Source organism: Caloenas nicobarica, chromosome 7, assembly GCF_036013445.1.
Source record: "Caloenas nicobarica isolate bCalNic1 chromosome 7, bCalNic1.hap1, whole genome shotgun sequence".
NCBI lineage: Eukaryota > Metazoa > Chordata > Aves > Columbiformes > Columbidae > Caloenas > Caloenas nicobarica.
Window position 1 is genome coordinate 34,859,891 of NC_088251.1, and position 23,019 is coordinate 34,882,909.

At 39.9% G+C, this 23,019-nt stretch overlaps 1 protein-coding gene across 5 annotated transcripts in view; it reads left to right on the forward strand.

The window, feature by feature from the left end:
• TET1 (tet methylcytosine dioxygenase 1) overlaps nt 1-23,019 on the forward strand; it is a 71,264-nt gene that overhangs the window by 35,788 nt on the left and 12,457 nt on the right. For 2 of the 5 annotated variants that reach the window (XM_065639454.1, XM_065639456.1), the window contains 6 exons: nt 9,303-9,511; nt 10,415-10,565; nt 12,812-12,901; nt 13,369-13,506; nt 19,624-19,644; nt 21,249-21,588. In XM_065639454.1, the coding sequence (XP_065495526.1) occupies nt 9,303-9,511; nt 10,415-10,565; nt 12,812-12,901; nt 13,369-13,506; nt 19,624-19,644; nt 21,249-21,588 (949 nt within the window). Of the gene's footprint in view, nt 1-9,302; nt 9,512-10,414; nt 10,566-12,811; nt 12,902-13,368; nt 13,507-17,348; nt 18,626-19,623; nt 19,645-21,248; nt 21,589-23,019 lie in introns of those variants that run through there. The other 3 variants (XM_065639455.1, XM_065639458.1, XM_065639457.1) reach the window with 2 other exon arrangements.

Below are 23,019 nucleotides of genomic sequence, written 5' to 3' on the forward strand. Positions count from 1 at the left end.
TATCTTAGAAATAGTTGTGAGCAGTTGAAAGGAAGACGACATTTAAAACTAACTCTTAAGCTTGATTTTTCTTTTTGCCAGTATCGACACACTGTCTTTTATGTAAAACAGAAATGGTAGAGTTTATTGTATATCTGTGTGGCTGTAGGTGTCCAACATCTGTGTGCAATATGACAGCACTGGGATGCACCCAGGAAGAGCTGTTTTAAGGTATGGAGACCTGCTCTTCAGTTAGTTAGATTTTTCACATTTCTGTATGTAAAGTGTTTGCGAGAGGAAGCTTTAATGTTCATTTAACTTGAGTTCCAATCTTGTTTTATGCAGGAGTGACTTTTTTTGTGTGCCAGTTCAGACCTAAAGAGGATAAGGGCTTTTCCAGTCTGCCAATTGTTACAGTGTGACTGTTCAATAGAAGAGAGGGAAGGAGATCACTGAAATCTCCTGTAGAACTGTTTCATCCTGTATAAAATCCACATTTTGGGATTAGTATTCTTAATGTGTTGCACTGACTTTTCATTGGCGATGCTAATTTTAGTCCTTATAACAGAGCATATTTGGGTTTTGGCTATGACCAAAGAAGCATAATTGTGAAATTTGTTTGAAAGCATATGGAAAAAGTTTGCTGTGCTCTCTGATAATTGCAGTCACAAGGCTCCCTCAGCTGCATGGAGACTTTCACTTACTCATTTACAGTGTACTGCGGGACAGGCTCGTTTCTGCTGTGCAGATGGACACGCTGTTGCCCTCAGGGCTCCTGAGAGACTTGCTGGTGAGAGCACCACGATGGAGCTCTGCTGAAGCAAAAAACTGAATGTATTTGTTGATTGTATTGAACCATTTTTCCCAATTAATTTTGCCTGATTCCACTAGATAATTTTGTCTTAGGGATTCGTTAGAAGCATTTCAAAATTAAAGGAAGCTTCTAAAAATACCTGCGTCCATATATACTGGTGTTAGTGACTGCATTTCATAATACTGATTCCCTCCTAAATTGCTTTTGCTTAAGCGGCCTCAAGCATGGACCCCGTGTGTTAAACAGTTACTGAGACAGACTCCTTTCCGCAAAAGGAGCTGATGTTTTCTTCCTTAGATTTCAGGTTACCATAAATTTGCAGAATCATTTCTCTTTCAGTCTTCTTTTGAGAAGAAAAAAACATCTGTCTCATCTGTATTTTTTGATGTGTTATATTTTAGGGTGATACTTTGTCCCTCTGGATGTGGACAAGAATGCTCCTGTTAGTTGAACCTAAATACTATAAGTAAATACTATCTGGGGTTTGAAACCTTATGATAATTGTATGTGTAAGGATTAGACTGACACCCACATGAGCTAAACTGTGTGCAGTGAAGATGAGCAGCTTGCTATTGTTCTTGCTATGTGCAGCAGTAAGGAGATTGCTTGACCTCTGGGGTTTTTTGCATCAGAATTTGTATCCTATAATTTTTTATGTCAAAATAGAATTAATAGAGTTTTGCCAGAGATTTCAAATGTGTGGATATCGGTATAAGAGAAAACAGAACTTACCATTCTGTGACATATGCCGGGGTAAGTGTACTACTCTTTGTTTTCTGGTTTGTTTTTTTTGGTTTGGCTTTTATTGTTTGGTTGGTGGGTTTTTTTGGTCCGAGTTCATCATACTTCTTCATAGTAAATTAAAGAAAAAAAACCCCTTTGAATTAGTGAAATTACCAATCTGTCCTTCTTAGTAGCTCATTCATATAACAAAAATTTTCATGTTACTGTGCATACCCTATAACCAGCCAGTGATAAGTGGCTTGACTCATCTTTGTCCCATTGTTTTATCAGTGCTTTAGCTGATAATGGATGTGCCCTGTTTTGGTGTGTGTTGGGTTTTGTTATTTTTCTGTTTTTTCCCTGCCTATAGTACATCTGGTAAATTACAGTTACCTCAATTTATGTGAAATGTTTTATGAATTTTTTTGTTGTTCACAAGTAACTCACTGTAGGCATCATCCTGCTGCACCGAAGTCAAAGGTACAACATGTCGCTGACCTCAGAGGACGTCAGCTTTGGATCTTAACGTTTTCTGGATTAAACCCATTTCCTTTGGGTTCTGTCTCCTGGTTTCAGTGGATGTTGGCTTGGATCAACTAAGTTGCCTTTGCTATCTGTTGTCTTCAGTTGCAATGTAATTTTTAAGGCTCCAGCTCCAAATACAGACAAGATAAGAAGAGATAAAGCCAGCCAGGTCTGGGCGGAGGTCCTTCTGGCAGAGATCCTGTCTCCAGCGCTGACTGACAGCAGAAGGTGTAAGAGCCAGGGCCGTTGCCTCCCAGAAGACTCGCTTAATTTCCAGTAATTCACAGCTCTGTGGCTTCTTGAGCTTGGAGGTGGCGTATTTGTGTTCAATTGCCTTTCATGAATCTTGCCATCTCTATTTCTTCTTTTCCTTCCTGTTCTCTTATGCTAGGAGTTAAAATGCTGGCATAATGTTTTCAGCCTTGTGCTTTATTCCCAGTAATTCCTAGCAGTGATTTTTGCTTTTTCTCTGTTGTAGAGCAGTGATTTGGCATTTTCATAGTACTTTCTATCACTGTGCCAGATTCTCATTCTTGCATGGTAATGGCCATCTCCGAGTCCATCTCTAAAAATAGAGTTGTTTTTCACCATGTGCATTAAAGATGCACATCTACAGTGAATTTTATCTGCCATTTGACTGCCTGCTCAGCAGTCTGAACTCCTCCTTCGTTTGTTTGCAGGTTGTACTTGTCTTCACTACTCTGAATTGCTTAGTGTCATCAACAAACGTTTTATTTACCCTTAGTGTCATCAACAAATGTTTTATTTACCCTTAACAAACATGCTGAAGAGTACAAGCTTCAACACAGTTCTACAGAGCTCCCATCAGAGAGATAACAGCTTTTGTTTTGTGTGTTTTCACCAGGCATTTGTGTGTCATCTTTTCATTTGTCCCAAAAGACGTTAGGGATTTTTTTAAGGGCCTTCACTAAGGCACCTTAGTGCATGGCTTTTGGAGATCTAGAAAGACCTGCAGTGTGACTGAGCTGTGACTTCACTTCAGAAGAGTTTATGTGATTTTTCCCTGTGCCTCCCATTTTCCTGTGTGATCACTGTTTTGCCCCAGGCAGATACCAGGCTAATGTGATCACCAAATCAACATATTTCTTCTAATGTCTTTTTACAAAGTGTTATCCTCTTGGTAACCTTCAGGCCCTCTGGTACTAACGTATTGTAAATCAAGACAATCACACCCTTCAGATTCTGTTAGCTTGCTGGTGGCCTTAATTTGTTTGAAAAGACAGTATTATGGAGCTTTTATGCCTTTTGCAAGTAGTTTCTCAAACTATTTTGCTTCTGTACTGTCTGCCCTTTTTGGGTTTTATATTTATAACTTGACATATCTTTATTATATTTTCTGTAGTGTTAGTTGTATGCTAGTAGCATATATAAATAATTAAAAATAGGGATGGATTAAAAAATGCATAAAAAACCCAATTGCAAATACTTTAAAAATATAGTTAAATTTGAAATTACAGTCCTGCAGAGACATGAATCTAATATTAGCCACTGAAACTGATCAGTTTTTTAAAAGTAATGCTTAGATAATGCACTGTCATAACCAGGATTCTATAGATCATTGAACTGGTACAAATGTGTAGCTAAATGCCAGAGACTACAATTTGTTGAGTGCTGAATGAGCCTTAATAACAACAGATTCTTCTGCAAATGCAGAGATGATTTTTTCAGTTTGCTAGTTCAGGTAGAGTTGAGAAAGTGATTGAAAATGAGAATTGAAAAAGCAAAGAAACTGAGATGTTACTCCAGCTTCCGGGTTCTCTATGTATAAGTTACTGTTGGTGTTAGAAGAGATGTGTAATTTATTAAAGAAAACGAACTGACAAATGGGTAAGGCGCTTTGTGGATGATGGTTACGAATCATCTGAGATGTCAGGACCCCTTCAGCAGGAGTCGGGCACCTGCGAGCTGACTCTCCGGTGCTGATTTTCTGTATCCGCTTGGCAGTGAGCTGGGCAGGAGCTCTGGTGCGGCACCGAGAGCTGTCGTGCTGTTTGGAACATGATAGAATGGGCAATTTTTGAACGGTATTTGGAAAGGACTTTGAAGTAAATTCTCTCGGACTGACTGTCCCACGGCCACACGTTTAAGTAGAACGTGCAGCTCCATTCTGCTTTAAACAGCTTACTGTACTTCAAGCTTTGATTTCATTTATTAAACAGTCTTTATGATTGAATTATGTTCTCTATAAGAGAAGTCTGGGAGGAAATTAATTTTGGCATATGGAGAGGTGGTAGTTGGGGTTTTTGTCCACCTTTTTGGACAACATTGTATTAGAGTATCACTTTCTTGCCATAATGTTGTAATATGTTAAATTAGTGTGTTTGGCAGGTACTATAGCTGTGCAGGCACTATTTTCACTGTTTGCTAGGAGGCATACCTGCTAAATACAGAGTTAAAGGAGTGTATTTTGGACAAAAGTTTTGTAACATCTGAAGTAAAGCCGTTCTTTTTAAACTGCTGCATTGCTTTGAGATTCAAAATTATTAGAAACATTTACATGTTTTTTGAAGTAAATAAAAGTGGTTTAATATTGTTTAATATGGAGAACTACTCAAATAATTCTAATAGAGTAAACATGGGAAAAAAAAGCTATGTTAAGGTAAACAAAGTTGAGTATTATAAAAGAGCAAACATTTAAGTTGCTGTTATCACTACTTTAATTAAAACAAATGGGATTTCTGGACAAACAGAATAGATTGTTATTGTCACCCGTATCATACAAAGTGCAGTTTACCATTGCCCATGATACAACAGAAAGGGAAGTTTGAGGGAGTAAGGAGGATAAGAGGGCGCTGGGAGTTGAGACCTTAATTTTCTCCTCACTTCAGCAGGATTGGTTGTATGATTGTAGAAGAATCACTTAACCTATATATACTGCAGTCAGCTCATTTGTGAACAGTACAATACTGCTTCTGGTAGCAACTTTAAAAAAGGTGTTTGCAGATATCACACTTCAATGATATTCCTGTAAAATATCTAAGTAACTTCATAGTATTGTGATAACTGTTCCGTGCTGACTCTTTTGCTGTTGTCTGGAAATACTTGAGAAGAGAGAATTCAGGGAAGTGGAACTTATTTCTATTTTAATACCTCTTAGACATGCTGAGAATAGAAGGGTATAACATTGTCCAGTAAGAAAAGAGTTTAATGTGGTTTAATGTGTGTAAGGGTGAATTAGGAAAAAGGAGGGCAGACTCACTTGTGTAGCGAACAATAACATTCTTCTGCTCTCTGTTACAGGGCATCACCTGCTACAACAGCAGCAGGTTTTAACAGCACCGAGCTCTCACTTTGCACTGGTGTAGATTTTTATCTAATTGTAGCTTAGCAGAGAATCTTCTCCTGTGTAGAGAGGATTCCATATGCGGATTTCACACAGAGGCCAGATCTGCAGGTTAGAAGATTTGAAGTCAAACTGCTCTAAATGACTTGCCTATTTGAGGAAACTATAGTGAACAATTAAGTCATGTTCTCACTTAAAATCAACTACTGATATCCTGGAAAGGAGATATAGCTGTGTTACTGATGAAATTCAGAATGGGCTGGAGGGAGTGTTGCAGTGGAACTACATGAGGATGAAATAAACCTAAAAAGGACCGTTTTGTTGGTTCCTTTTTTTAAAAAAAATCCAGTAATTTATAGCAGTGTATTTAACTCACAATTAAAATTTTGTACTATTTGCTAGTGGTGTCTGGTTTATATCACGTTAGAGTTAACACAACTGTTCTGGTGATCCTAAATGGGAAAGTAATTTCTCATCCATGTGGTAATTCAGCATCTGGTATGCGGAGCTTCTGCTGTCTGGCTCTTAGCTGCTTACATAAGTCATGTACGTGCTAATTTAGATAGACTGGCTTATGCTTAAGGACATCGAGTAATTTTTATTCACGGTGTACTTATTCCTTGTTCTAGAGCTCCTTCCAAGGGTTGAGACAGTTGCTTCGACAATCTAAAAGAAATAATTCAAGTAAGTAGAACTCAAGCATTTGGACAGCTGAAGCAGGTTTTATTGACAGCATAACTCTACTGATGCTGTTCAGTAAATTCAGAAATGATCTGAAAAAAGTGGGAGACACTGAGGTGACAAACTGCTGATGATGCAGAGTTGTTCAGGATAATGAAGAGGAGGGACAGATACCGTGAAGAGCAGGAAGGACTTGTGATCCAGAACAAATGGCTGCCAAAATGATAGATAAAACTTGATAAATACAAAGTTACACAAAAAGTGGAGTGTCGTTGTTCCATGTACATGGTGGTGATGCTAGGCTGAGTGTTACTGCTTGGGATAATAGTTCATGGGACATCAGCTTCAGTGTTCAGCAGTGATGAAAACAGCAAAGGACACTGGTGACACTTACTGGGGAGCAATAAAAAAGCCCATCAAACATAATTATGCATCTGTGAGAAAGCCTGAGCTCAGCGCAAAGAAAGGGTAATGTTTTTTTCTTGCAGCTAGTCTGGAATTAAGCTTTGCCCAGGAATGTAGTGGGTGGTAAAATGCTGCATAGATTGAGGAGTGGACAAACGCAGAAGGCAGATCCTTCCGAAGCTGGGGCAGAGCATGTCCCCTGGTGCCTGGTGGTTGTTGAGAAGCGTCTGCATCCGAGTGCCTTTGTGCTCATCCATAGGCACCTGCTGTCAGTCACCCTCAGGACAAGCACAAGGCTGGACAGCCCACTCCTCTGACCTCATCCCCTTCTTGTGTTAATGCTTTAATTCTTAACAGAAACAGGTTTAGCTGTGGTCTGTTGCCATAATAGTTCTTGTTGATTGTATTTCTGTGCTGGCTGTGGCTCACCTTGAATACTTGCTTATGTTCTCAGATTCTGCCATTTAAGAACATCTGGACTAGCTAATAAATTACTTGAATTGCTGCCTTCCTTTAGATGTGCACATAAAGAAGGATACATGGGTAGCCATAGTAATGCAGAACAGCTGTGGGACAGAAAGTGGTAGTGGTGGGTGCCCAACTGCAGCACAGGAGGGATGTACAAAACTTGGTTTTGAAAGTGATCAAATTAAATGAACATCCTGCCCAAATCAGCAACCTACAAGGACGGTATTTGGGGTATTGTGTGTCCAAATATGTATGTGCATCAGAAAGCTCTTTGGAAGGAGGTGTGTCCCATTTCAGTTTTTCCTTTTGTGCCAGACGGGGTTCTCTTAGCAAAGAGGTGAGAGGTGGGCAGTGTGTCACTTCATGCTCAGTTACTGTGAGTGCAGAACAGGGCTAGTGGGTAGTGGTCAAACATCATCATGGGGGAGAGTTTGTCAGGCTGTTGCTTCCCAGAAGTGCTGTGTTGCAGCTGGAACAGATTATTTGTTGTTAATGTGGGAATCTTTTGATGGATATAAAGTACTAATGACAGCCAGTGCTTGCTAAAATGAGTTCAGGGATAATCTGGCCCTACACACCTACAAAAATATGACCATATGACATTTAAGAGTTACATAATACTGTACAAACTTATTCCAAGTCTGTTTTGTTGATTGTATTATTTTTCTATGTGAGTCACGGGGAAGTCATGGTTATTTTGCATGGAAAAGTAATTGCGGGGGAAAAGTTTTTATTTTCCCAATTTAAAAGCCTAGCTTTAAATTTCCACCACTTAACAAATGTTTAATTTCTCCTTCCTTTTAAATGCATTAGATGCCAAAATTAAACAAATTGAAGTATTAAATTATTTACTTTATCACTGGTGTTAACTGCATCACAGAAATCATTAGTAGTACCAATAACTTTTGGACGCAAGATTTGCCAGCTGATTTGTGCGTTGTTCACAGTCTGAGGAAACATTCAGGCGCTTGCTCTATTTGTTACATATTTAACTTAATATTTGGCATCTTGGTATTTCATAGTTAAACAATAAGTTCACTGGTAATTATGTTTGCAGGCTTCCAGTAGCAAATAAATACACATTTTAAATTATTGCACTTAATAACTTGCATTATTACCATATTCTCGGTGGCTGTGGCAGTATACTAATTCCATTTGCCTTACTGGAGAGGACACTGTGTCAAATGAACTCAGCTGTAGGCTATGATTTTATATATGCTACTCTTCCTGTTGACATGGTTAAGATGATGTTGCTGTTGTGTGAATTTAACAAGTGTGATGTTTCCATAAAGGAAATGGGGGGACAATTGATTAAAATACTGTATGGTTTGGGGATGTTTTAAGGGTGAAGAGATCTTGGAACCATCCCCAGTAAAATGCAGAAGCTGGAATAGAAATAAAGAAATAGACTGGAGACAGCTAAAGAGTAATTCAATAAAAGATTGGTCGACTAAAGCCTCATTAGGTCTGTTACATAGAAAACCAGTAAGAAACGTGGTCTGTAAGCACATAAGGGAAAATCTTCATAAGTGGTACACAGCTTGTAGTCATATTTTTGGATCGTACTAATTACTTAGATAACCACAAGTTTAGTACCTAGCTTTAATGTATTTTTTTGGTCATCTTACAACACAACTCCATTTCAGATTGGAAAAAACCTAAATAGATGGGAGTAGAACTGTCTAGACTTTTTCTTTTTTTGTGTTTAGTTCAGTGGTATATTGCACTGTTCCACACTGTGTTAGTCTTTGTGTTTTATGGATAAGGTTGACAAAGATTGCTTTGTATATCATACAGTTTAGTAAAAAACTTCAGCCCTCTGTGAAGGACTTTAATGTAGGTTGTCTAGGGATGTGTTCTGAAGAACGTCATTGCTTCCTTCACTAAGGAACATGGTTTATTTTAATCACTTTCTTCTAATTGTACTTAGTGAGGCAGGGACCATTTTATGACACGTAACTCTGGTACCCATCCTAACCCAGGTATACATGTGCTTTTGCAATGTGCTCTTATGTGCCTGCGTTCTGTTTTTTGGCAGTATGTTTTCAGTGTTACTTTTAAGGTAACTGTTAGGTTTGCAGTGGATCTGTTGTCTCAGGATTATTTCCTTCTAGTGGTTATTTTCCTCTTCATCCACATCTTCTTTATCGTTTGTGTAGAACACCTAAAATATTCCTCCTCCTGTAAAAATGTACTGCTGTTTCTTCTACAGGTAGCAAGGCAATGCAAAATCGTGTTCAGCACCACAGATGAGCGTGTGATGCTGTTCCTGTCCTGCTTGCTGATGGACCCTCTCTGGGCAGCAGCATTGCTTATTTCTCCAGGCCTTATGTATCCCAGAGAAGAGTAACATGTTATGTGTTTCCTGCGCTTATTTAAGAATAAACAACTTTATTCTTCCAGGTGATACGAAGAAGTAGCGATGAGGAGAAGTTGCTGTGCTTGGTACGTCAGCGTGCGGGACACCACTGTCAAACTGCCGTCATCGTGATTCTCATCCTGGCCTGGGAAGGGATCCCTCATCTCCTGGCTGACACGCTGTACAAAGAACTGACGCAGAGTCTCCGAAAATACGGCTGTCCCACCAGCCGTAGGTGTGCGTTAAATGAAGAGTAAGTTACTTCAATAGTATGTGATCATTGTATTGCCTTTTGAATGTTCTGCAAGAAATAACTTGAGAATTCAATAGTTTGGCTAATGCAATAAATAGAAAAAAGCTCATTTAAAACCACAAACCACTAGGTGTCATTTCAGTATAAAACATAGTTTCTCACTTTCCCTAGAGACCAGTGCCAGGGGTAGCAATGAACTTCTCTCCTGGCTTTGCGCACACTGCTCTAAGAGAGTCAGTGTGCCCCTTGCACACGTGGCTGTGCAAAATTACTGCTGAGGAGGTGATAACGTGACTTTTCTAAATGAACGAGAGATTGAATGCTCAAAATTAGGGTCATCCTCTCTGTGCCTCTGAGAGGAATTGAATCGGCTAGATGATAGATTGCAACCGAGGCTCTGCGGCAGTGTTGCCTTTGTGCTGATTTTTGCGTAGCCCGCGTTTAACAGGCCACAATTGCTGTACAGTGACCTGAATCTATTGCTTGTGTTCTTAATTGAGTAGAATTGTTCCACTTGGAAAGTCAGATCAGTTTCCAGCTAATGGTACTGCTGCGTATAACAAAATAATTATTAGATTTAGGGATAGCCTTCAATAACAGTGGTGTTTTCTTGAATAGAAATTTTATCCAAGTTCAGAAGTCAAAGTATCCGAGGTATATTTATGTAGCTCTGAGAGTCACGTGTTTCCCAGAGGTGGGACTTTGGAGAGTTGAGACTGCCTTTATGGGGGGAAAAAAAGTCAGTCCTCTACGCATGGATATGGTTAAACTGTATATTTTATAAATTCCTCTGTTATGCTATGTATTATAAAAGAAATAGTGAATAGCATTGACCTAAAAAAAAAAAAAAAAAAAAAAGCTGTGTTGTTGGCTGACTTGGTGTGTCTTTATTTCCATTCATAGTCGTACTTGTGCATGTCAAGGACTTGATCCAGAAACTTGTGGAGCATCATTCTCATTTGGCTGTTCGTGGAGTATGTATTTCAATGGCTGTAAATTTGCCAGAAGCAAAAACCCCAGGAAATTTAGGCTTCTCACGGATGACCCCAAGCAAGTAAGATTTTTTTTTTTTCCCCCTCTAAATTCTTACTCTGATTTTTTTCAGGACTAGAAATGGAATCTATGGATATCCACCTCTTTTCTCTCAGAATCGTATGCATAGCTTATCACACAGGCACCCAACTAAATGTTTTGCAAGTGTAGTAGTTATAATTTTCCACTGTATGAAAACTCCGTGTTGTTTACTATATATTTAAATACCCTAAAATTATCCTTAAATGCTTTTCTGTATGCATATTTAGCTTCACTGTGTAACTCTGTGTGAAATGTTAATTCTTTGTAATTATGTAAAATACAGCTAAAGGTTTTTGTAAGCACCAAGCCTGCACCTCAGAGATTCAGTCCTTTTGCCTTCTCATAGGAATTTTGTATTAAGTTGGTGCAAAAGTAATGGCAGTTTTGGACTGTGAATTTTAAATCATTTTAACTAGGCTCAAAGACAACTTTATTAATAAAAATAGGAAGCATTACAATTAACACAGTTTTGCTATTGAGAGTGCTTGAAGGAATTAATACACTAAAATCAGATGCAGTGAAACGATATTGTAATTGATGCTTATGAGTATTAGTGATGATGTGAAGCTGAGATAGCACAGAAAATACAGTGAATGGATTATGTGAAGTAACAAACCTCTTAAAAAAACCCCACAAACAAAACCCAATTTTTTTTAATGCTGGAAATGTTTTCATGAAGAAGGAATGAAGGTGTTGTAAACTGGTAACCACTGCCTGATGAACACATAGTCCTCAGGGTAACTCGAAAGTGCCTATGAGAAATACTTGTTGTTTCTTGGAAGAGGGATGTGTCGCTTGATTCACTGGAGCTAAATATTCCTTCCAAGTCCCAATTTTATTCCTGAAATAGTTGATGAAGCATCTTTTTTGCTTATGTGCATGAATGCAAACCCATCAATGTCCTCGGAGTTGTGTCGTCCACTCACATTGTGGATGTTCATAAACTTCTTTAAGGCTCGAAGTGGGGACTGCTGCCTCAGCAGAGCGGGGCACACAGCCCTTCTCGCTGAATGTACGACTAAGGCGGAACAGCTGAAAACAGCTCTGCTTGTCTCAAATGTCTCAAGAAGGAATTTGGTTTATAAATTTTCAGTTTATAGAAAATGTGTTTATTGGGCATTCCTTCATTTTAGGAATCCTGTTCTCCTTTGTCCTTTTCCATTCTCCGTGATCCTGTGTATTTTAGGTTCTCCCTGTGTGTAATGCTGTACACAGATCATTCTGTGCACGTGTTTTCTCTGTAGGTTTCTAATGTTTTTAATAGCATTAGCTGGGGAACCAACAAAGGCGGCACTTTTTTCCCATGTACTGCCTAATGAAACATCAGGTTGTGCCAGAGCTCTTGCAAGACAGCTCAGATCTGGTTTTGATCAGAATGTGATCAGTTATTTTAAAAGCTCTTTGGGCTCTGCAGCTGAGAGGGGCCGAGGGTTGGAGCACGTGGGTGCTCCCTATACCCAGGTGTGCCTGCAGGGGAAGCGCCAGCACCCTCACGCTACTGCTGTGCAAAAACCTCAGGCTCTGGGTGACAGGCAGGTTGTCAGGGTGTCTCAAAGAACTGAAATTACTGGTAAATATTTTTTCTCTTCCGTTTCATCATTTATTTTTGTAGCAGATCCTTCTTTAAGCTAAATATTCGATATTGATGATTTTGCAGATGACATAAAGCTGGGAGGTAGAGCAAATTAAGATAGCTGGAAGCCCAGAAAGATTTGGATCATTTGAGGCACTGGATGGAGTAAGACGAGGTTAAGGGTGTAATATCCCTAGGTAAGAATAGTACATAGGTTAGATAACTAAGGATGTGTTACCCTCAATACAGTTCAGAAAAACTTGTGGTAGTTATTGACAGTTAATAAACTGGCTGTAGTATGAGTTAAAAATAACAGTACGTTTTTGTAATGTAACATCACATTGAAAAATGTGAAAATATTCTTATATGTTCATATGCATTAGTGTTTACAATATGTGGTGATAAGTGTTGGGGGTGTGTTTTAAAGAAAATAAGCTGTTATTTGTTGCCACTACACCGCATGCAAACCTGAAGCTGCAGTTGTCTCTCAAAGCCTTGCCCTTGGAGGAAAACAAAGTAGGGAATATGTCACCACTATAAAATACAGAGGTGGACTTTCTTAGTTTCGCTGACATGTCGAACATCTCTAAGCTGGATTAGCTGCTGCTAAAGCAAACTACAGTACTCTGAACGTTGATTGTCTTTCTCTGCAGGAGGAACTTCTTGAAAACAATTTGCAAACTTTAGCTACTGATGTGGCTCCAGTTTATAAGAAGCTTGCTCCTGAAGCCTTCCAGAACCAGGTAGGTCCGTGCCATTCCATGGGTGTAGCTGTCGCTCCCAACAGGCAGCCGTTTGAACACAAGATGAAACCCCAAAGTGTGTTCGTGGGCAGAAGCCACAGACCTGCAGATGTGGTGAATCCCCTTGCTTACTTAGAGCAGTTACTTCATTAGGCTAGTTTTAAAATACTGCACCTTTTGTATTTCAGCCGATGCTTAAATTGCGCCCTGGGCTGTGCATGTGTAAAAGGTTTAGAGATAATACTCTGAACAAACTGTTTTTATTATTTACAGACATTTGGCCCCTGGCTGAGCAGATTATCTAGTTGACATCTAGTCATGAGCGTTGCATGTTTTGTAGAGCAACTATGTGCTTTGCAGTCATTCTTACCGGCTGCATTTATTCCATCACAAGCGCAGTGGTAGCCCACGGGGTTCCCAGTCACTCACTTTCAGTCCCAAGTACCTGTAGTTTATTTTACTTTTAGGTGGAGAACGAGCACATGGGCCCAGACTGCCGGCTGGGCTGCAAGGACGGCCGGCCCTTCTCCGGGGTGACCGCTTGCATTGACTTCTGTGCCCACGCCCATAAGGACACACACAACATGCACAACGGCAGCACGGTGGTACGTACACAGCGTTTTCCCATTTGTACTGTTCGTTGTTGTGGTGTGTGTTTTAAAATGCTTCTCGATTTAGCGAGTACATTTGCATGAGGTTTTTTAAGGTATTATGAAATTAACTGCATTTTGCCATTTATAAATTCCCACATTATTTGCCTATTTTTATGGCTGGTCTAGAGAGGACGTAAGTTCATCACATTACAGAACAGATCAAGCAAAGGTCTGGAGTGATCTTTCTACAAAATCGCTTACTTCTTTTGAGACACCCCGGCCCTTTGGAAAGGACTGGCCATAGGACAGATAAGCTGTTCATGGTAGAGGTTCGATGTTCAGAGCCAAATAATTATCTACCCAAGGAGCTGCAGAGACTTCTGTAGAGGAAGAGCTAAACCAAACTGATTTAATGATTAATTTACGTCCCCCAGGCTCAGTTCTCATCAAATTCACTTTGTCTTGCACTGTGCACTTCATGTTAGTATAGTTACTAGTCAGAGAGTATGATATCATGGTGCAGTCAGGTGACTATTATTTTTATATCTCAGTATGAAAGGAAAACCCACAGATGTGGGGGGTTTTGTGTGGTGGTTGTACCAAATATCTTGCTGGATTGCTTGTGAGAAAATCAGTTGGGAATTAGTTAAGTGATCTTCTAGAAATTGAGACTGTAGTCTTGAAGAAAGACAATCTCAAATGAGAAAAGATAAAATAAAACTGACAATCCAGTTTCTTAGTATTTAGAGCACAACAGTGCTCTGAATAGGGAGGATGACTTCTTGTACCTCACTGGAGGTAACGCACAATCCTCTATCAAAGGATGCATACCTGGGGAAGAAAAATCTAAAGTATCTGCCCACTCTAGAAACTGTCTTTTTAAAAACCTGGAAATGAAAATTGAATTATTATGTTGCTGTGATTGCACATAACATTAACATTTGTATGTGACATCAATGAAATTACTGGAACAATTGTTTATAATCTTAGTTCTGTGCTTTTGTGTTGGGCAAATGTCTGTTAGTTCAAAGTATGGAAGCAGGTCTGGGAATTCACCAGGAATGCCAGTCCTGAATGGACTGATATGTTTGCCTAGCATCAAATGCCACTTACATGTGGATGTTCTGTAAGAAAATGCTGGAAGTGTACTTTACAAAATCTCGGTAGGATGCTACGAGTAAGCTCACGTGTACATACAGTCATTTCAAAGCTTCTGAAGCATGGGAATTCAAACCTTAAAGATCCCAAAGCTGAGAATGAGACTTCCTTTTCATGCCAAACCGCATGGTATACTTTTAAATGAAATTTAATTTAGGTCTTCTGAAAATACTAACATTTTGTTAAGTGCTACATTGCCTCTTAACTTAAAGACAAAATGGAAACTGAGCCTGCTACTCATCCTGCCATACTGATCCCAGAAAAGTCATATGTTACGGCTGGAGAGACAATTAGACCTCTTGTTGAGGAATATATTGAGGAACAGTTCTATGAAGGTTTTTATCTGTAATCACCTGATGTAACTGCAGCTTCAGATTATCTTGCTGGTGTTGATACTGTATTTCTGTGAATTGTACATGGTGTGTTTGCAAGGAATTCCAAATCCAAGTAGCATGGGAAACTGTGTCCTGTGCATATGTCTGAACTTATCCTTGTCTTTCTATGAAGTTCTGCCCAATTTCCCAAGTCTTGCAGAATGTTATCAAATCATTCTAACTCCTGAAAACTATGGTTTGGAATCTGACCTTCATCAGCTCACTCATACTGCTAACTATTGCATACCTGATATTCTCTTTGTTTAGATCTGATATCTCATTATTTTAATATATAATACTTGCAACAAAGGGCTTTACATAAATAGGAAGTAGTTGCAAGCACTAACATTCAATTTATATACCTGAATTGGGGTTTTTGGAAGGTGAATTAGAGGCCAGAGTTACCTCATGATCTAAATGCAGCCTTCACAGGGAGAAGATGTGGGTGGGATGTGTAGCGTTTGCTGTCTGTTGGTCTGTCTAGATAGAGAGTTACAGTGGTACTGATTGGAAGCCTAAAGCAAAAAATGTTGTTTTGTGAACGGGTGATAGAACGTTCTGGGCTTTCTTCAATCTCAGTCACTTTGATCAAAATCAGGGCTGTTAATTTTGCTTTATAACTGAATCTGGTAATAACGTAAGAAAACTGGTGGCAAGAACACAAAAGCATATTACTACGTGTGACTCTGGCATCTGTCTGGTCACCTCCTGCTTTCCCATCTAGTTCCAGAAGCTGCTTTGGCTACCTGCTTTGTTTAAAATACACGATGATTTCTTATAAATCACTGGTATCAACGATGGAGGAGTAATTTACATAATTATGACGTATTTTGCCTGTAAAATGTACTATGTGCAAGTAATACATCTAACTGAGGTGACAGATGATTGTTTTTTGAAAATGTGGCAATAAACAGAACAAGAATGATTTGCACTGCCTTACAAGCCTCAAACAGCCATAACTTCATTTACTATTTTTCTACTGTGTTTTGTTTATTTGATTTTTTAAAATGGTATTCAGACCTTACAGACTGTACACAGTGTGCTTGTCATCTTGTACCTCGTTAGCGTTGGTAAGATTTCTTACCTTCCTCCTTATTCTCACACAAAATGTATAAAATCTGAAGTTCCTCTAGACTAAAAAGGTTAAAATAAATACTTTCTAAGATGGTCTATCTAATGAGCCTCCAATAACAATTTCCTTGTTCTGTCCCTGCCAGAATTTCTGAAAAGCATTCTCGTTTGTTTCTGGGTGTACATGTTTTGAGAATCAGCTGCGTTATTTGTACGTGCCTCTGAAAATAAATGAGGCTGTTATTTTTGTTAGCAGTGGGGGGAAGAAGTCTTGGAAATGTCTTCTGTAGATACAGGATAGAATAGTACACCTGAATTTACACAAATGGCGGATTGCCATGGAAGGTTTTATTTGCTAAACATCTTTCCCAGCTAGCAGAATCATGCCCTGAATTTAGCAGAGCTGCTTTTTGGTAGAAAAGGTAAAAATAAAAATGAATATTCCCTGTTTGCTCTGTAGTAGAATGAAAATACCAGGCAGTTCTACGGAGGTGTAAACTAATGTATTTACCTGAAAGAAGCAGAAGTAAATTCTGCCTACAAATTGAGACTTTAAGAACCTTTAAGTCAGTAAGTATACCATCCATTTTTACTCAGAGTCTTTTGTCATCTTTCAACATTCTCCTAAGGGCCATTGTGTATGTTCCAACTGCGGTGTTAGGGTGCCATGTTCCTTTCGGACACAAAACTAGACCCTAAATGAGCAACACACAGATAAAAGCTTTCTAGTTATTAATGGAGGCTGTGACATGTAAGTATTTTTGTGTATTGGATTAGCTGCAAACAATCACATTCTTCTTACCTGTGTGAATCTGTTTAAATTGCTGACATGTACCTGGGGTTTTACAGTGACTGGAGCAAAACAGTTCGTGAAGACTTTGCTAGTTCTGTTGCGTGTATGTGGGTGTTTCATCCTGGGGGGGAATGTTGCCCTTTTTGCTGGGGTCGAGGTAGGAGAGAGAGCGGCTGCAGTTATGTGTAGTCACTGGTGCCACAGAGTCTGTAGCAGGCACTGTGGAAGAAGGGGAGGAAGATAAATCTGTGCTTCAAGGGCAGCTACAATATAAAAATTATTATTGGCAGCAGGACTAAGTAGTGTCAATCAGCAACCTGTTCCTGATTTATTTAAAAAAATGTAATCCTCTGCTCTTTAAATAACTTAATCTATTTCTGTAGTCATAGCTCGTCAAGTCATTACATGTATGTCCAGGTCTTTGCAATAAATGACACAATGTCTCTCTGAATGGTTAGACCATGTTCTGGCCCATGCCTGGAGCTTGCTCTGGGAGCTGCAGAACTACTCCATGCTTAAATTGGTGGTTCAAGTTATCGGAGAAAAGACAAACCCCACAGAGCTGTAAAGGAAGGATTTTTTCTCACTGTTCGTTGCATCATGAAAATGGAGAAACATCAGAAGGTGGCTGCAGTAACGTGCAAGCTCCCAGCACACGGTGTGCACACCATGGCCGCGTTACAGCGTGCGACACAGAAACGCTGCCGCTGACACTCCCACATGTGGGAAATACCTTTGAGGTTCCCTGCTCTGACTCTCGGGCTTACACACACTGATTCAGGCTGTAACGGGCCCATAAAACGATGTGGTTTATCTCGGGGGTAAAGGAGAAGCAAGGTGGTTTGTGTGGGTGAGCAGGGGTGCAGCAGCACCTCAGGGTCCCTGCTGGCACCTGCTGCTTTCTCTCTGCAAAGGGAAGTGCAGGGAATGTGATTTCATCTTTCACGTTTACAAAGGCTGGTTGACAGCTGCTGCGCGGCAACTGGGATTTAAAACATCTGCTCTTCGGACACGGGAAAAGGCTCCATCGTTTCTACGTGTGAAGTTCAAGAGGACAAAGGCAGATCAGAGAGTCCAGCAGTGATGCGCTGGGACCTGTGTGGCTACAGATGGAAGGAATTGCATTGAGTTCATTGGTGCATTTTAAGTTGGGGGAAAAAAGGTTTTACAAATATGCAAGATTTACCATGACATCACTAAACCCAGAATAGGTAATGGCTTTGATCACCAGGCACACTGGAAACCTAAACAAACCACTTTGCCAACATTTTCTTTGGCTTTTGAGCATCCTGGATGATTTAGCTGCACGTTCTAGAAAAAGTCTGTAGTGCAGCTTCATGGTGTAAATGGGATTTAGCAGAGTGATTTTCTCCTGTTGAGGTTTAATTTTGGTCAGTTTGCAGCACAGTATCAGGACCAGATGAAAACGTTGCTTTTAAGGTCTCAGGGGTAGATTCTCTTCACATTTCTTAATGGAATATTTTGCACAGGTTTGAATATTAGAGTGGCTTTTGAAAAAAATGTTTCTCCTTTGAAAGACGCAGCTGTAAATTGCTGGCTTATCTCTAGGGCCTTAACTCATAGCTGATTTCCCTGTAACATTAACTTTTCATTTGCAATTGTGTCTTTCCTTTTACATTAAAATATATTATGGGGGACACTGACCTTGAAATTTTACATACAGTTTGTTGTCATGGTATTTGAGCTGTAGGTTTTCCGGTTTTTAACATAATTTTTAATATACATGAATTTTTAATTTTTATGTATTTTAACTCAGTATCTAATATATTGTATGTGTTGTATTTGACTATACTATCAACATAGTTCTGCCAGTATACTGCAGCCCTTGTCGTCTTTAGTTCTTCAAGACTGTTCTTTGGCTTTCTTGTTGTAAAGAGGGTGTTGGCTTTGTGAGAGTGACAAATACTCATTTTTGCTTTAAAAAAGTTTTCTTTCAACCAGTATGAGCTTTGACTTTTGTCTCTGCTTGTATGCTCTCCCTGGGCCAAGCGTTGTGAAATGTAGAGCTAATCTACCTTTACCCAATTGTAAGTCAGACGAAAGATGATTAATACATTTTTGAAAGTAAATATCTTTATGGAAAAGAATAAATGCACAAGATCAGTTTTCCATTAAAGTTTCTGGTGAAATGCATGAAACTTTAGAACTGTAAATCGGATATGGGTCTGGAACGTGGATTGAATCTTCAAGATTTGGGGAGTTTTCAAACTAGTGCATGGGTCTGGACACAGGTGGGACAAGTGAGAATCACAGAGTTTCTGATGAGAAAAAGTCAGAGCGAGGCCCCTCCATCCTTATTTAATTACTGCTTTTGTTTTTAATTTAGAAGGGGAGGATGTGCTGGGCTTTCTAAGAAAGTGAGTCATATGGAATAGTGTTCTGTCTCCTCCCCTCTTTCATCTTCCTGAACAACTGTGAATCTGCTGTCAAGTTTCAACCACATTTCACTGAACTTTGCAGAAACTGAATTGTCTTTGGAGATTTTAACCTCTTGTTCCAAATGGTGAAATTTCACTGCTGAGCGGGGGAGAAAGGTCCAGGTTGGCTGCTCCGTGGAGGAGGTGGCAGGGTCTGGTAGCACGGAAGGGACGGGGGACAAGAGTGCTGGGGTTGGGTGCGGGAGCGTGGGGATGGAGGAGTCCGTAGGAGGGAACCAGGCGTCATTCGCTGCTCATGGAACAACTTGTTGTTTTTTCTAAATCTTCCTCGTAGTCCAAAGGCTGTCCCGTGGAGGTAAGTCCGCATGGAGCAAGCACAGCAGTAAACGCTACTCATCAGCTTCTAATTGCCCCTTCACTTTGCCTTCTTCAGAGCCCTTCTCTCGATCCTTTCAAAGCGCCACCTGAAAAGCTCTTCTCCTTTGTGCCCCTCAGATTTCCTCCTCTTGCTGCTCTGCAACTCTCAAGCTTTGCATATAGCTATTTATAAAGCCCTAACCGCCCCCTTATTGATTTAGGATTTTTAGTTTGTGATTCTGTAATTTTATTATTCTGGAAATAACTGTGTGATGCCTTTATGTGAAAGCTGTGCTATAAAATTTAAAAAAAAAAAAAAAAGTTTGGTTGGTTTTCTCCCCCCCCTAAATTATAATATTCTTCTCCTCCCCTGGAATGTTAGGCATGGTGACAAGATTCTGGGAAATTGGATTCGCTGTTTGTGACAGGCATCACATCAGCCTACACAATGATGGAATGATAACGTGTCCATTTAGGGAGTATCATCTCATCCTTGGATGGCGCTAAAATTCCTGTATGTGTGTAGTTAGTAGCTCCGTGTGGAACAGCAGCTTAAGCCGTGATGGCGCATGGCTGTCCAGTGATGCCGTGTGTTGCTGTGGAGAGCAGTAGTCTCTTAGGAAGGTATTATCAATAAAGTTATAAATGGTGTGACTGTTCCTGCACTTGCTCATACGTGTAAAACTGTCACCATCCCTTGGAAAGCACCGACTGAAACCAGCAAGCACACTGCTGGTTTTGGCGCTTCTTGTAAAGTGAAGGGTTAACATTATTAATAATTAGAAGTCCTGCAGAGGTTCAGCAGTGATTCGGAAAAATTGTATTAAGAAAACTGTTGCGATAAGTTGGGATATTTATCCGCATTTCTGATGTGCCCTTATCAAACTGGATCTAACCAGCATTCTCCTCTCGGCTCCTCTACCTCACAACACAGAATTTAGTAAGAGAAAGGAGGTCAGTGGCCCGAGAGAAACCGAACATGTGCTGGGTCTCCTGGCTTCATTACAGCGGGCACTCAGAGCTGGGAGGGGTGACAGTTTCAGCAAGTGGGTATAAAGAGAGAGGGAGGGAGCTAGAGCTGATATTTGCTAAAAATACAGAGCAGGATGAGTAACCATTTGGTGGTTTTTTTCATTTGCCAGACAAAACAAAAAAGAAAACCAGTTCCATGTCATAGAAGCTTCTTGTTCAATCAAAAAATAATTCTCGTTTTTCATATTTTTTAGTCCTTAAAAATGAATTCGAACATCAGATATGTATAAGCCCGCCCTCCCCCTCATCTGAATGCTTAGGAATTTGCAGTATGTTTACAGCTCAGATTATTTACCAAGGTTGGCAGACATTTGTACATAGTGTGAGTTGAGCCAAAGTTCTGTTTTTCCTGGCCAGGACATGCACCTTGGTCTTCAAGTACCAATGATTTTTCTGCATCATCATAAATCAAACTAAATATTTGTCAGATGTCTCCATGTGAAAGACCTGTAGTATTGAGGCCATCAAATATGAGAAAGCAATGAAGTCTGGGATGACTGCTTAAACATTTAAATAACATTTGTATTTTCTGTCTGTGGTTGTATCTGTAAATGTTTGTGTCCTTGCCAGGTCTGTACGTTAACGAAGGAAGACAACCGGAGAGTGGGGGTGATCCCAAGCGATGAACAGCTCCATGTGTTACCTCTTTACAAAATTTCACAAACAGATGAATTTGGCACGGAAGAGGGACTGGAAGCCAAGATAAAAGCCGGAGCCATACAGGTGCTCACAGCTTTTCCCAGAGAAGTGCGAATGTTAGCGGAGCCTCTCAGAGCTACCAAGAAAAAGAAACCCGACACGAGGAGGACCCCAACTGAAAAGCAGCCATTGATAGATAAAAAATACCCAACGCCAGTAAAGCTGAAAACTGAAGCCCCAGAAAATCTTGGCAACACTTTGCATTGTTTAGGTGAGTGGTGCTTATTAAATTCTGCCCATCTCCTCTGATGCTGTGCTGCCTCCTACCCCTTGGAGGGGAAGGAAAAGCTCCTTAATGCTCAGTTTTATAAAATGGTTGTATATTCTGCATTTTAGGGCCTGATGAGCAAGTCATTGTAGTCAATATTTTCTCTTGGTGCAGGAAAAAAACCAGGTGGTCACCCAAAAATAAGTTTGTGGTGGTGTGTTAGCACCAGTAGAATATTTCCAAGTTCTTTAATAAATTGTGACAGTAGGATCATCTTGAAATACTGGTGTAGGAATGTTTATCTAAATAACAGACATGAATGTTATAATTTTGAATTTATTTCATGAGAGACGTTCCAGATACATGTAGTAGATTTGAGTGGAGGAATAGTAGCTAAATGTATTTAGAAGAACGTTTGCATCCGTTTGACACTTTTGTAATTTGTGTTCAGCACCCTGAGTAAAGGGCTTGTTCACCTCAGTAAAGGAGTCAGGGCAACCAATAAAAGTTGCATATAGCAAGATGGAATAAGAGCAAGAAAACCAATATTAGTAACACCCCTGGGAAGTTAGACAGACATTCAGTTAATCTATATGCAAGTTTGGGAGACATAGTCCAGGCTTTGAAACAAATGTAGAAGGACTCCTTCGGGCTGAGGACGACATCCAACAATAACTGCAAACCAATGATTAATTCCTTCCATCGTGCTCAGGGTGGGCTGTAAGTCCTGGAAGTGCCACAAGGCTCTGGTTTGGGAAGGAAGCTGAAATGGTCTGATCTCACTGAGAAATTGTTCTGGAACACTGAAAAAAACCTGCCTACCCGTGCGTGACGTTGTAGTTATAAACAGGCATGGCTTCAGTATCTGAAAACCAGGCCTTTAACAAGAGTTTTGCCATATGCTTTGGGAACACAGAAGGTTACTCCTTAAACATGCAAAAATAATAAAATAACTGTGTAAACAAGCCAACTTAAGTCATTTGTTTGGACTTGAAGTATTTTGGTAAAGTAATTTAAAAGGTCTGCTGATAAAAATAAGTCCCAGAGTGAGGAAGAAATACTTTTATGAGTGAAGAAGTTGTTCACAGATGGAAAAGTAAGAATGTCAATAGAAATATTTAGTTTCTCTCATAAAAGTGCAGTTTTTGTCATGCAAGTTTTGCCAGTAGAATCCCCCAGAATAGATGTCAGTACTAATCCCCACATGTGCTGGTGGCACAGATCGCTGTGCTCGGCCACAGGAACAATGTGGAAGAGGCTTCACCCACCAGGCAGCAGTAGCGGAGAACGTTCGGGTTTGCGAAGGTCAAGGTGTTGTGCTGCATGTGAGAGAAACAACTCGAAGCATTTCTGCAGCTTATTTGTGTGTTTGAGTCAGCGGCAGGTGTCATTTTAGTCCTGAGGAATGGAAGATTTTAAACTAGCTGAGATTCG